The sequence below is a fragment of the Musa acuminata genome, chromosome BXJ2-11 (assembly GCF_036884655.1).
Source record: "Musa acuminata AAA Group cultivar baxijiao chromosome BXJ2-11, Cavendish_Baxijiao_AAA, whole genome shotgun sequence".
Lineage (NCBI taxonomy): Eukaryota > Viridiplantae > Streptophyta > Magnoliopsida > Zingiberales > Musaceae > Musa > Musa acuminata.
In genome coordinates, this window is record NC_088348.1 from 4,249,954 (window position 1) to 4,265,258 (window position 15,305).

General features: G+C 37.3%; 1 protein-coding gene and 1 pseudogene across 1 annotated transcript; one reads left to right on the top strand and one right to left on the bottom strand.

Annotated features, from left to right (window-relative positions):
* Positions 1-8,746: 8,746 nt before the first annotated feature.
* Positions 8,747-15,267, bottom strand: LOC135626311 (large ribosomal subunit protein eL18x-like; annotated as a pseudogene).
* Positions 8,886-10,069, top strand: LOC135627792 (ethylene-responsive transcription factor ERF071-like). The gene is made up of 2 exons (XM_065134100.1): positions 8,886-9,231; positions 9,314-10,069. Exons 1-2 carry the CDS (start codon positions 9,087-9,089, stop codon positions 9,862-9,864), a joined length of 696 nt encoding a protein of 231 aa, XP_064990172.1. The 5' UTR covers positions 8,886-9,086; the 3' UTR covers positions 9,865-10,069.
* Positions 15,268-15,305: the final 38 nt, after the last annotated feature.

The following is a 15,305-nucleotide window of genomic DNA, read 5'->3' on the forward strand; positions in this document are numbered from 1 at the left end:
ACAATAATAATTATTGAATATTAATGTTAAGCAGTTAAATAATAAATAACCATAATAATTATTGAACATTTATGTAAAGCAGTTCAATAATAAATAACCATAACAATTATTGAACATTAATACAAAGTAATTCAATAATAAATAACAATAATAATTATTGAATATTAATGCTAAGCAGTTCAATAATAAATAACCATAATAATTATTGAACTTTAATAAAACTCATATGATAATTTCAAGCATATACATGTGAATAAATAAATTAAAATTCTAAAAACAATAATTGTATTTTAATTTTATTTACCACATATATAATGAATAATTCATATGAGAAAACCATAAAATAAACCATAATTTATAGTTTTTTTAATCAAAATTAAATCCAATCAAATAATTAAAAATATAATCATGATTAAAATTAATCATAATTATAATAAAATGATATTTATCAATTTTATAATTGAGAATATAACCTAAATTTCTCAATTTCATAATGATAAAAACCAAAAATATTTGATAGGATATAAATCGAAAATATGTGAATGGCAGAACTGTAATTTGACAGAAATTAGATCCGAGGGTAAAACCGTAAATATGTTGACAAAACATAAACTGTAATTACGATATTTGAAAAAGGGTAAAACTGTAATTTTTTAAAAACCTAGTCTCGAGGGCAAAAATGTAAATATGCCAAAACCCTAATCTGCCATCGCCGTCGTCGCCTGTGCGCGGCTGTCGCTTGTACGCGACTGCCAGCAGTAGTTCTAGCCTGTGCGCGGCCACTACCGCCACGACGCTACCGCTGTGAGGTTGCTACTGCTCACGTGCGGCCGCTGCCGCTGCGGCGGTTCCTGCCCGCGGGTGGCTGTTGCCAGCACGCGGCTGCCGCCTGTGCACGACCTACTCACGCATGACCGCCACCTGGGTTGTCTGCCTGCGTGCGGCCAACCGTCGCATGGACGAGTTCTGGTCGTGTGCGATCGGGTTCTATGATGCCATCGCATGGATTGGTTCTGTGATGCCGTCACGTGGACGGGTTCTGTGATGCCGTCACGTGGACGGGTTCTGTGATGCCGTCACGTGGACGGGTTCTGTGAGATGGGTTCTGTGATGCCGTCACGTGGACGGGTTCTGTGATGCCGTCATGTGGACGGGTTCTGTAATGCCTACGTACGAGACGGATTCTGTAATGCCCGCATATGGGACAAGTTCTGTGATATTGGCATATGGGACGGGTTCTATGATATCCGCATATGGGATGGGTTATGTGATGCATACGCTACTCGGCGTAACCGCAGATTTGCAGCGAGGTCGACGGTGACCATTACTGCTTAGCACTTCTTGGAAGATAAAGGTAATTATGCATCGTAAATTAATTTACAGATCTAATGCATGATTTCAAAAACCAGGCTCTGATACCAATTGTAAGCATAAAGATATGTAATCCAAAATAGCTGCAAGCACCGTCTTTAATCTGACCGTCTTTAATCCAATCGTACGCAATCTGAAAGAGTGCAAGGAGAGTAGACCCTTTCTCCTCTCTTCCTATCCTTTCTCACAGATTAGATTGATGGATTTTGGGAGAGGGTTTTGGCGAGAGAGTCGAGGAGAATAACTGATGTCAACATTATGACACTCTAACACCCCCTCAACCCCTAGAGATCATGTTGATGTTGTTTTATAGGCGAGAGCAGAGGGTCTACGATGAGATCTCAGAAGATTTCCTCCCATCAAGGATATCTCGAGGAATCATTATGTAGTGGACTTAGTCTATTCGCTAAAATATCTGAATGAAACCCAATTAGTTATTCTATCTTATTCAATTATAAAAGGGCCACATATTCTAACATCGGCGCCTTCCCGACTTATCCACGGTCGCGATAGAGACAAAAAGGTGGCGAAGACGTTGACGAGGCCACTGATCGCAGCGGACATGAGGGAGGGAGGCATCATCGTCGAAGCCGATGGTCTCAAACGACACCGGGGCATAGAATATGATGACGGTAATGCCAGTGAGTTGCTAGAAGAAGGGGATGAGGACGGCCACGGTGAGCTGAGGCTTATACTTCCTCTGCATTATGTTGCTCCAAGGGTGCTCGATCGTCTTCGACTCCTCGCTGCCCGCAACCATGTCCTCGTACTCCTCGTCGATGTCATCGGTGCCACGGATCCTTTGGAGCATAGCCTTGGCCTTCTGGGTTGTGCCTACGCTCGACGAGGGAGTTGGGAGTGTAGGGAGGAGCAACGAACCTATGGTGGTGATGGCGGCCGGCACAGTGGTGAGGGCCAAGCTGGCACGCCACGCCCAACCTTCCTCGATCTGAGCAGTAGCACAGTTGATGAGGTTGGCGGTGTTAAAAGTTCAAATATAACTTTGGAAGACCTTAAATTATTATCTTATTTTTTAAATTAGATTTATTAAATAAAATTATAAGGATAAGACACTCTTGATTTAAATTATATTTTATATCTATAAGTATATGATATCTATATGTAAAGATTCATTCAAGTCTCAAGTAAGTATTTAGTCTCGAGGCCTAAGAATAATTTAAGATCTCTATAATTTTTTTTTTTTGAAAAGTTCAATATAATATTTTTTTCGTCATAGTTTATCCTTCTTATATTTGACTTGATCTTAGACTAATGGTACCTTGTTACTATTATTTAAGAAAGGACTATACTTTGAATGTGATCTCTCTCTTTTTTTTTTATATGATAGCAGAATAACAGGGGTGATAATCTATATTTCAAGATTTTCTTGATGAAAAAGATAATCTTTTCGATTATAGATTATTATAGTTGCATTAGTGGATTTGATATTGAACTTTTCAATCAGTCTAACTATAAAATCTGAAATATTTATTTACAATAATATCTCATAGGAGAAGATTTATGGGATGAAGGAGACGCCATGAAGAGATAGAGGACATTAAATGAAAAAAACTAAATTTATATAAAAAAAATCTATTTCTCATGATCGTTTTGAATGTTATTGGTTGTAAATCAGTTTAAGTGATTTGGATCACTCTTGATACATTAAAAAAAAAAAATAGATTCGGCTTTAGTATCTGAAGAATGATTTGATATATACTATCCAAGATGATCTATCAATTTCTCAATATTTTTTAAAGATTAAAAATTTATGTTCAATGTATTACTCTTAGATCTAGATGAACCTATTTCTAATACATGAATAAATATTATATTATTTATGGTATTCGAAAAAATATGTTTCTTATGTTACATCTATTCAATGATAAGTTCAACAATCATCGTTACTAGAGTTAAAAAATCTTCTTACTTCTTAGTAATTTATAGCTCTAACGAAAGTTTCTACTTCAAGAGGAGATAAAAATATTTTTTTTATAAATAAAAAATATAATAATAAAGATAAAGAGATAAATGATGATGTTAATAACAAGCCAGAGTCTTCTTCGAACAATTGTGCAAATCGAAAGAAGATCAAGTATTATAGATATGACAAGTTACGTCATATCAAGAAAAGTTATCATGTTAAGATTAAAGGAGAAAATATTACAAATAAAGAAGATTGTTTCAATACTATTGATAAAGATTGGGACAAATATTTTATGACTAATTCTACTAATGCCATGACATCTATCAACTTCGAGCATCACTAGATAGATATGATCATCATCTCATCGGTGATGATATCAATGCATCAATCATCATTAATATGAAGGTAATGAAGCAATTATCACGACATACAATACTATTCACCAAGTGGAAACAAAAGGTATCGTCATAACATTAGATAAAGATAATATTCTATATAGTGTTTTAAGTATAAAGAAAAATCTCTTCTTTGTTATAAATACAATTGATGCTAAAAATTATGCTCTTTTTGGTCCTAATTAAGTCATGTTTCTTCACAACATAAAAAAATTAAATGCAGATGTAGTATATACTAGTAGAAGGGTCAAATATTTATATATTTTATTGCATCAACCTCTTATGTTAATAAGATGAGTACAAATGATGGTGCATGGCATGCTAGACTTGTCATATAAATTTTCTCAAATTAAATAATATAATATAGAAAAGTCTAGTTAATAATCTTTCTAATCTTACTACTTTTAATAATAAAGTTAGTGAAGATTGTCAATATGGCAAAACATATTGGCAACATTTTGATAGATCACTTTCAATGTGTAAATTTTCCTTTTGAGTTTATTCATAGCTATCTAATGGGCTCAACTCAAACACCATCTTGTCCAGGTTCATATTATATACTTCTCTTTGTTGATAATTTTACAACGTTCACTAGAGACTATTTTGTGAAGGAAAAGTCAAAAGTTTATTCAAAATTTTAAGAGTTCAAATTAACACTTGAAAGTGTTCTTAAAAGAAAAATTAAAAGGTTATACATCGATAATGACAAAGAGTTCACTTATAATAGTTTCTTCTTATTTTACAAAGAGCATTACATCAAAAGAGAATTTACAAGTGCAAATACACTATAACAAAATGGTGTGGTAACGGATTATTCAACATCTTATAGAGACTTATAAGTGTTGGCTTCATGTAAAGAATTTACCCAAAGTCTTATAAGTAGAAGGTATAACATATGCAAGTTATGTTATTAATCATACTCTCCTTAGTCCAATCAATCTGAAGTCTTCATATGAGCTTATGTTTGGTGAGAAACCAAATATTAGTTATTTCCTAATATTTGGTTCTCCATGTTATGTTAGACTCAAAGAGAAGCAAGCTTGATACTAATGCTAAGAAATTCATCTTTATTAGCTATGATGAAATGAAGAATAGTTGAAAATATATTGATCCACAAACATATAAGTATGTGGTATCACAATATATTGTGTTTAATGAAGTTTCTTCTTATTATCCTCCACAAATAGTTTTTTTTGAAAAATATCAATCACAAAAATGGAAGTGGTATGGGTTCAAAATCTATGGTTGAGTTTCATTTATCATTTAATGCTTGTATAAATTTTGGTTTATCTTCTTCCTTATCTGCATCTACTCCTATTAATTTTTTATCACTAATGGTAGAGCAAAATGATAGAGAGAGTAATAATATTCATTAAGAGGAACATTCGATATTAAGAAGATAAAAAAAGAATAATTGTCAAACTAACATGTTATAGAGATAGAGATAATATAAGCATATGTGACTATTTCTTTTCTGAACTAATTGATGATCTTGAGCTTAATATTTTGAAGCGGAAGGTGTTGAGGAATGGGAGGATACCATGAATGAAGAAACGATGGCTATGTTGAATCTTGTATTTTGATGATGAAACCATTTGATATATGTTTATGATTTAATTTGTATTTTGAGTGACGTAGGATGCTTCGATCAGGATAAGACAATTAAAGCAGAAAATTCATGTTGGACCGGAGGAACATGTCAGAAGATTGAACGTCAGGTCGGTGGATCAGTTGACGTATCGAAGAAGGCTTCGAGCCGTGGATTCAAGCATTGGGCCAAGAAGAGCGGGTATTACGCCAAGGATATCGGAGTTGCAGAGTCAATTGACCGATTGGGCAATAGGCTACAAGAGAGGACGATGCGTCGAAGAATCGGACGAAGCGTCGAGGGACCAATGATATGCCGGACAACCTGATTAATTGCTTAGGAGTAATTGTCTAGATCGAAGTTTTGTTTTACATGTGCATGATTAACTATGATAGCTTGAAGACATAAAGCAAGTTTACCGGAGTCAAGTTTGATGGGTGTTCGAAAGTTCGAAGATTCATCGGAGATGTTGCCAGAACCAACCGAGAGAAAATCAGGGACTTATTGGAGTTTTCGGAAGTCCGCCAAAGAGATCGTCGGAGGTTCACAGAGATCACTGAGATCACTGAGAAGGCTCGGCTACTCGTTGAACTTGTCACAAGATCGGGAACCTGCTAGGAGTCCACCGGAAGAAATCCGAGGGTGTATCGGAAGTCCACCGGAAAGCTCATCAGAAGAAAACTGGATGTTGCCAGTTATAAGATCAGCTTAGGACTATGTCTTAATTTCGTAGTTTGCATTTAATTTAGGTTAGGATTAAGGGTTAATCCTATAACCCGGTTATGGGCCAATTAAGCCTGAGTTTGGATTGGTTTGGGCTAAGTTTGGAGCTTAATTAGTGAGCTGAAATAGTCTAAGCGGTGGCACCGCCCAGAATGCAAGAGTTTCGGTGGTGGCACTGCCAGCAAACTGCTGGATTGGGCGGTGGTACTGCCCAGCACCTGAGAGGTCCAACGGTGGCACAGCCGGACTGGGTGGTGGCACCGCCAGTACACTGTCAGACACTGACAGGCGGTGGCACTGCCAGCACCGGAAAACCCAAAAGTAATTTAAATTTGGAGCCCAAATTTGAATCCTCTTGGGGCCTATAAATATCCCTCAATTATCAACAGAGAATACAACCTTTGAGAAAGATTGAGATAAAGCCTTAGCAAATTTTTTAGCTAAGTCTTGTTTTCAATAGCTTAAGTGTTCACCTCCCTCTTTCTCTTTGAAAATATATAAGAGTGTGAACTACTTGTAAAAGGTTGTAAGAGGGGTATTTGTCCTTCCCCTTTAAAGTGATTTGCTAGTGGAAGTTGGGAGCCTCATCGAAGAAGGCTTCGCAAATGGATGTAGGTCATTTTGACCGAACCACTTTAAATTAGTGTATTCCTTGAATGTGTAAGTGTTTACCTTTCTTAAACCGTTATTTATATAGTAGCAAGTTTTCGATTTTTATTTTCTCACTTTATTCGAGCTACTTTCACCGGGTCATTCATTGTCAAATCGAAATCTCTATGCATTTACGAAATCATTTTCAAAGTTACGAGTTTTAATCCGCTGCACTAATTCACCCCCCTCTTAGTACCGCTTGGATCCTAACAATTGGTATCAACGATACCAAATAACTTAGAACAAACCCAAGCTATCATTGGTCACGCTCTAAGATATTGCCTACCTTAGCCACATCTGCAACAACAACTAACGAGGGGCAGAAGTGATAAGGTGAGGGTGAGAGTGGAGGCGAACAAGGATGACAAGATGCAACGATAATAACAAAGTGAAATTACTCCTATGCTCGGTTAGAATTGACCTAACATTGTGAAAATTTTTGGTATAATAGGAGAGGACTACTATAAAATATTATGTGATGATTACATTAGTTAACCTTAAACAACTTTATGTCTAAATATCATCATGCTATTAGTGAGAAATATTCCTTAATATATTCGATAATAAGACTTATGTGCCAATCCTCTCATTTGTAAAGATATCAATTAGCTTAACTGATAAGGACTTTGACAATTTATCGTAAGATCGAATCCCACTTTCATCGTTTTAAGAAAACATCCTCATTTGTCTATTGTGGTGTGTGCCTATCGTAAGCGCTTCATTCAGCTTCAACTTAGTATATTCTTAGTGTCATTACCACATTAATTATTGTTATATTCATCATGTCAAATGCTTCATCAACAATCAAAATCGACTTGTACTCCAAGCAAAGCAAACAATTCATGACAATACTTGTGGACTTGTACAGTTCACACTCTTTTGCTTTATCCATCAATTATAGTGTGGCAGCACTTTTTATAAAAGAAATATTTATATAGAAATAACATTTAACTATGAAAGTTGGTGAGGCAGCTGAACCTCTCAGTCCGCTATTATAATACTCTTTTCTCTGTTTGATGGATAGGTTTGCCATCTCAAATATACATGATTGGATTTGCATCAATGGAAATAAATTTCATGCGTAACATATGTATATGTATATGATTCCTTTGGCGAAATGCATAATTCCATACTATACATATTCAAATTTTATGTTTTAGATTTAAGAACATGAGATATTTGATTTCATATAATAAATCACTAACTGTTTCCCAAACTAACATGTTGTCTTGCGTTCGTCAAGAATTTAATTGCAAGAGAAAATTTTGATTTCCTGTTCGATGTGACAAACATATTATCCATATTATTTGCTTGGTTACCATTGTTTGGGTGATTTTTCACAAAATTTCTTTTCACACTTTTCTCAAAAGGTGTTTCTAATTTTTATTCTTTCCATTTGGTATCATTATTTCTTATAATATCATAAATATTTCTTATCGTCACCCGTCAACTTGTCGTCTTCGTGTGTCACTTTCGTCCTATCGTAATCATTTTCATCCGACTATCTCAAACTCCACTGTGATTTTATTTTATTTTATTTTATTTTTTCTCTTCACCTTCGATCATATAGACCGTATAGAGGTGATGCAATTTCACGATAAGACAAAGGTGGCGATGGCGGGTGAAAGCAACATAGAAGTGATGGGGCCTATCGAAGGGGATGAATACTCTTATGATAGAGTATGAGCGAAGGCGATCATATTGGGGTGTGTGAGTACAATGGCGTGGAGGTGTCGAGGTTATGTGCAGGATTTTACGGTAGGATGCAAACGACAAGGAAAATTATTTAGAATATTATATAAGGAAATTACTGTGACAGTGTCCAATGAGCAAAATCACTTGCGATGTACGAGCAATGTCACATGCGATGTACGACTCTTCTCAGCCAGCCTCTTTGGTCTAAAAGAAGTGCTCAAAATCTAGGAAAAGATCTAAAGAAGTCCTAGAAACGGCGGCGGAAGATTCTATGTGCGGTTGGTTCTGCGCCGTCGGTGTCGCGCTCGGGATCCCAGTGGAGATGAACATATAGATTAGTTTGTTGAGGTTGTCATCACCTACGGAAGATGGATAGCGTATTATAAAATGGCAGGCTTGGGTGGAAAGATCGTTAAAAGTCGTGCTCTGTACACTGGCCAACAGCGCAGATCGCCACTTAAACTGGTCCACGCGCAATCTAACCATTCACTGCAATCCTTCTTTTCGCCAGTAGCGCCGCCATCAGCGCGTCCATGTCTCGTATATAAGGAGACCCCCAACCACGGTCTCTTCTCCTCTGTCTAATGCTTTACTCTGCATTCATCGACTCTCCTTTCCCATCGTTCACGAAAGCAGCGACCTTATTCCTTCTTTCGACACTCGTTCCCTTCTCATAAAATTCCATCTTCCAAGCAAGCCAAGTAGGAAAGGCATAGCAGCCAGCTGAACGGCAAAGATGTGTGGCGGTGCCATAATCTCCGACTTCATCCCTTCCCGCAACCACCAGCACCGCCGCCGCCCTAACCCTGACAACCTCCTCTCCGCGTCTGACCTCTGGCCCAACTCCGACGCATCCCTCCATGTCCCTGCTCAGGACAAAGGTTCTCTCTCTCTCTCTCTCTCTCTCTCTCTCTCTTTGTTGTATGAAAGGAGGCGTCTTGATGGCGTCTTTTGCTAGCGCAGTGACTCGGAAGCGGGAGAGGAAGAACCTGTTCAGGGGGATACGGCAGCGACCCTGGGGGAAGTGGGCAGCGGAGATCCGCGACCCCGTGAAGGGCGTCCGCGTCTGGCTCGGCACCTTCGCCACAGCCGAGGAGGCCGCCCGCGCCTACGACCGCGAGGCCCGTCGCATCCGCGGCAAGAAAGCCAAGGTCAACTTCCCCAACGAGGTACAGCCCGGCGAGGCCGACCAGTCCGTCCCCTGTAACCTCACCCGCACTTCCATGGAACCCAAGCTGGAAAAAGCCCCCGCCTTGGCGGACGGCGGCGACGCCGAGGTGAGGAGGCTGTCGGAGGAGCTCATGGCTTACGAGTGCTACATGAACTTCTTCGGGATCCCGTACATGGAGGGCGGTTCTGCCGCCGAAGCATCGTTAGCGCCGGACAAGGAGCCGGAGGCGGCGCAGGTGGGGATCACAGGGAGTGCAACGGAAGTGTGTAACCCGCCGGTCTCCTCGGGCATGGAGATACTTTGGAGCTTTGAGGACATTCTGCCAACATCATATGGTCCGTAATATATGAATGCTGTCATCTCTTCAAGCGCCGTGTTGTACATCTCATCATCTCTGAGGTTTGTTGTGGTTCTTCCGAGTCGGTAAGAGTAGGATTTCAGGATACTGTTCCTGCCCTGTTGGTTGATCTGTTGTCGCTTTTGTGTTAGAGACTCTTTCATGTGATCTTTCATTATTCCCAAGTCAAGGAATTGCTGCATTCTGTTTCGCTCTACCTCTATGGATACATGCAGTTCGAACGAACACCAAAAACTCGCCATCATTCTGATAGAAGGTTGAACTGCTTCTCGCATCAAAAGCCTAATTAGCGTTCAATGCAACTGCATGAGAAGCAGGGACAAAGGTAGGTAAATAAAGTTAGACCATGGCAGAAGCTGGAAGAGATTCACAATCATAATCGATCAGAATTCCTTTTCTATATTTAAAATATGGTCTTGTGGCATCATCATTCTCAATGTATTTATCATACGGTAGATTGATCTGAATGCTTTCGGCATTTGGACTGGTAATGTGGCGGTCGTTTTAATTGCATGCTCGTCTCTAAATTGAGATTTCGCAGCTTTTTGGACAAGAACATAATAGTCTAGTGGAGAAGTTGACCATTCCTGTACTGCCAGAAACTGGAAGCACATCATTTCAACGAGCTAAGACTGCCCCCACTTTGTCATCGCTTGTTAGGTGCCTCCGCAGTTATTTTACGGATTTGAAGTGGGAGATGGGTGTAGCTCAAATCGGTGGGCAGCTCCTGTTTGCCAAAACAACGATGGCAAATGCTACGATGGGAGAGGAACTTAGCTGTATCATAGCAGCCTTCCTAAGAGCAATCCCAAAACACACGAAAACACAATGGGAGAGGAACTTAGCTGTATCATAGCAACCTTCCTAAGAGCAATCCCACAAAAAAGAAAATGGGAGAGGAACTTAGCTGTATCAAGGCACGAGTAATTTGGTTTATATGCTATTTGAATAAATTTTATTAGTTAGAGATATTTTGCATATATATTATAAGTTGTCAAATGATAGTATTTATTCAAAATGAAAAAACAAATGTAGAAAAGAGTAAAAAAATTAAATTCATTATTGACTGAAAATTGTAAATCTTGATGGAAGATTATAAGGATTCATCTCTATAAATATTGAAGTCTATGGATTAATATTATCATCGAATAAAGAAAAATTATTCTTCAAGTCAAGAATATTATTTTCTTCAAAATAAGGAACAGATTATATATATTTGATTTTATACGATTATATTTTTTAATATTTTTTATTCTTATACTTAAGTCTATAAAAAGAGGTTAGAATATTTCAATACATGAATTAGAGATGAATCACAATTTTTTTCTGATAGATGCGAAGGTGTAAGGTCTTGGAGTTTACTTCTTATGCCAAAGCGAGTATAGTAGTTACCTTTTTTTTTTTATAATTATTTTCTCTCTTTATCTCATTATCATCAAAGTCCTACATTAGATTTATATATATTTTTTTATTGTGTTTTCTTATGCCAAAGTGAGTATAGTAGTTATCTTTTTTTATTATTATTTCTATATTGTTATCTTTTTTTTCTCTCTATCTCTTTATCATCTCCTACATTAGATTTATATATTTTTTATTATCTGTGTTTTCTTTTGGTTTAGCTATGAACTCAGGATGAGTTCTCGGGCAATTTAGTTTATATATTATTTAAATAAATTTTATTGGTTAGAGATATCTTGCATGTCATAAGGTGTCAGATGACAATATTTATTTAAGATGAAAAAAAAAGAGTGAAGAAAATCAAATTAGTTATTGATCCAAGATTTTAATAATGTTGTCAAACAAAGAAAAATTATCTTTTAAATCAAGTCAAGAATATATCTTAGGAATAGATCACATATTTGATTTGATATGATTGTAATTTTTTTATTTTATATTTTTTTTATTCTTGTACTTGAGTATATAAAAAGAGTAGAACACTATAATGCATGTGTCATGTTCTTTTTCTACTTATAGATGAGCGGTACAAAATCATAATTCTATTTCCGATGGTATGTATGATGCCATCGTCCTAATAGTTATCCTTTTTATTTTCAATTATCATTCTATTATTATCTCTTTTCTTTTCTCTCTACCTCTTTATAGAAAATAAAAAATCTATCACTCATCCTATATCATAAATCATATATTGGCAATTTCGATCAAGATGTTTTGCAGCTTGTATTTACAAATTCTATTATTATAAAAGCAGGTAATTGTTCAGTAGTCTGATTGCTTAGATATATAAGCTATCGAGCTTTAAATGCAAGCTATAACTTTCTGCCTGATTTATGCTCTACAGCCATTTTGACCATCAATAAAAATTCTAATATGCCAGCTTTACTCCAACAACAGAAGAAAAAGGAGTGGCATGTGAAGATGGCAGCAGCTATATAAAGAAATATTTGTTCATCACCGTTGAATAGATGCAGCTATATAAAGAATCACGAAGTCTGATGGCTTACCGAGGCACATTTATTAAGGTTCGGCACGGTGATGTTCATCCTTGTGCAGCGTTGTTGGAAAACTCACTGAGCTAAATGTATACAGAACCATCTGGATTCAAATGGCAGATCAAATAAATGTGATGCTACAACAGCAGCATTTAGTAATGACAAAGAAGTAACATGAACGAGATGACCTCACTTAAACCCGAAATCCTGTGGAACTCCTGGTGCTTTACCAAAGTGCTTCGCAGCTTCCCTAGCATTTTTTGGACCCCGAAGGAGTACCTGTATATAACATTAAACTAAATTCCGAGAAACACAATCAAGCTATTCTTCTCCATATTTGCTTTACATAATTTTACATGTCAGGTACATATACTGGTCGCACAATGAGGAAAGAAAAGTAATTTGCATAATGCTAAGGTTAACAAATTCCAAAAATGAGGTAAGCAACAATTCATCAGAAAATCATAGCTACATGTAATTTTAAAAAGCACATTCACACACAACAGACATAAGAAACTGTCTGAACAGCAATGAATATGATAAAGCATCAAGTTTTACACCTAATCACAGGTCGATAAGATTACACAGTCTAAAACTAGATTCATGATTTGGTAGTTAATAGTCAAAATAGTCCATTATGTTCATATATGATGAAAAATAAGCTGCTATATTCATAAGAAACATCTAACTAAATGCGACTATAAGCCTGATGTTCAACCTCAAGTGTGAAAAGAACATGAGCAGGACATGGTGTCTCTAGGAGAAAATCTTTAATCAATGACTTTGAATAACAAATTGAAGCCACCAAACTGAGAGGATAAACAAGAGAGGATTTTCAGAACTTTATGTATCACTTCTATACCATTTAATAACCATTTTTTATCTTCCTTTTCCAGAAGTTATCAGAAACAAAAGTAATCCCTAGCATCATTTTTATTTTCTGAACAAATCTCCAAAACCGAGAATTAAACATGTTCGTTTAAGATTTTTTTGTGTTCTGTCAAAAGCATTTACAACTTATCAGAGAAAACTTTATAGTTTTCATAATTTTAAAAATTAAAACAAAACACTGAAAACAGGGTGTGAGATCTGGATTTTGCAACCTGTGCAGTTCTAGTTCCAGATATTGTTCCTTCAGCAAACAAAACTCCTTTCCTGTTGCAATGTTTTGCTTTCAAGGAACCAAAACAGAGTTTCCTTTTAAAGAATATGAAAGTCAGAAACCATGCTGAATGGAGCATAAAACAAGGGGATTCAAGATTGATTTTATCAGAATGAGCATGATGGAATTGTTTACTTTTAACATTGCTCTAAGTAATGGTCAAAGTAGCCTCAATAATGGTATATATTGAATATAGAACAGTGACAAAGATTTTGACAAAGATTTGGGTTCACTTATGCTGTTTTTAGCATTAGCAGACTCTACACTATGCACATAGCAGATATTCAGACCTAATGGTCTCTTTAACCAACAGATCCATATGTTTCGGTTAAAGAGGTTAACCTATAATTTAAAATTATCAGGCCATACAAATATGTTAAAAACTTGAGTGAACATGTTAACTTGTTTTTGGACTTTTAAGAAATAATTAGTGCCCAGATAAAAGGAATTTTGGACTTTGTATGTCAATCCTTCTTTGTAGCTAGAAAATGATGATAGTCCACAAACTCATCACTCACTGTCTCATTGACCTACACTGTACCCCTGTGATCTCTCTCTCTCTCTCTCTATCTCATTTTCTCATGCTCAGTTTACCTCCCTGGCCCCCTGCATATATATATCAATTTCACGCTCCTGGCTCAGAATCAATCATTCCTTGCTTTAGTCCATGTGGAGGATAGGCTCAATGTAATGTTGATGACCATGCTATATATTGATACTACATTATTCGTGGATGATCATGTTATATTTTGGTAATATATAGCATATCAACTTTGTAAACACTTGTCTGGTCATGCTACATTTTGATATGAATAAACTGATTTGCAATAATACCATGATCATCCAACAGCTACCCCACACAGTTGTCCTCCCATGCATTTATAGATTGGTCATCTTGGTCTCCAACAGAGTGACCATAAGCAGAAAACAATTTCTCTTATAATTCAGTAGATACTAGTTCAGTTACACCTATGCACATAAAAAATCATCAAAACCACTCGGATTTTAGAGAAGCCAATAGAATGATTTGAGAAATGAAGGCAATAGAAGAAGGAGGTAAGTGCTGTGTATATACCGTGTTTTGCCCAATTGGAGCTCGAAGAGCAAGCTGATCAAAAGTCAAGCATTCCCCGCCAGCCTTCAGAATCCTAGCCCCTTGCGGTCTCCATGAACCTCAAAGCCGTCACCTTCAGCGCCGGAGCCTCATAGACCCTCTCATCGTCAGTCACCGTACCAACAACCACAGCAATCAGCAATCTTTTCGTCCTGGTCCAAATCAAATGAATTAGGAGGGTTCCAATCACAACATCCACCTGAATCCCAGAAAATCTAGAGAGAAAAGCAACAGATAGGAAAGGCCCAACCTTTCCATTCATGAAAGTGACGAGCCTCTTGAGGGAGATTGGCGGCCTATTGATCTTGCTCATGAAAAGCCTCTTCAGTTATCACCGCATCGAACTTGCTTCCCGTCCTTCGCACTAAGAGCCTATAGAGCTGATCCAACAAAGAACACAAACCAATCCACCAGTTCAATTTCAGATCTGATGTGAGAATTTCTCTGTCTATGAGTGTGCGTGAGAGAGAGAGAGAGGGCTCAGATCAACCAAAGACGAACAATAAGAGCGATGTGACCTTGACGAGGAGCATGAGGTAGACATCGTCGGACATCGGGGCCGTGCCCCTCGCCTTCTTGCTCCGGCCGCCGGCGACGAGATCGATTCCCTGAATCGAACCAAGGTCGTGGAGGGATCCCGAACGAGAGAAGAGGGAAGAATTTCAGGCAATTGAGTCGAGATGAGGGCATCGAATTTGAT

Bases quoted from the DNA above. Each gene is read 5' to 3' on its own strand.
- LOC135627792 (XM_065134100.1), top strand. From the start codon at position 9,087: ATGTGTGGCGGTGCCATAATCTCCGACTTCATCCCTTCCCGCAACCAC. The intron at 9,232-9,313 runs GTTCTCTCTCTC...TTGCTAGCGCAG, and splicing joins TGTCCCTGCTCAGGACAAAG to TGACTCGGAAGCGGGAGAGG.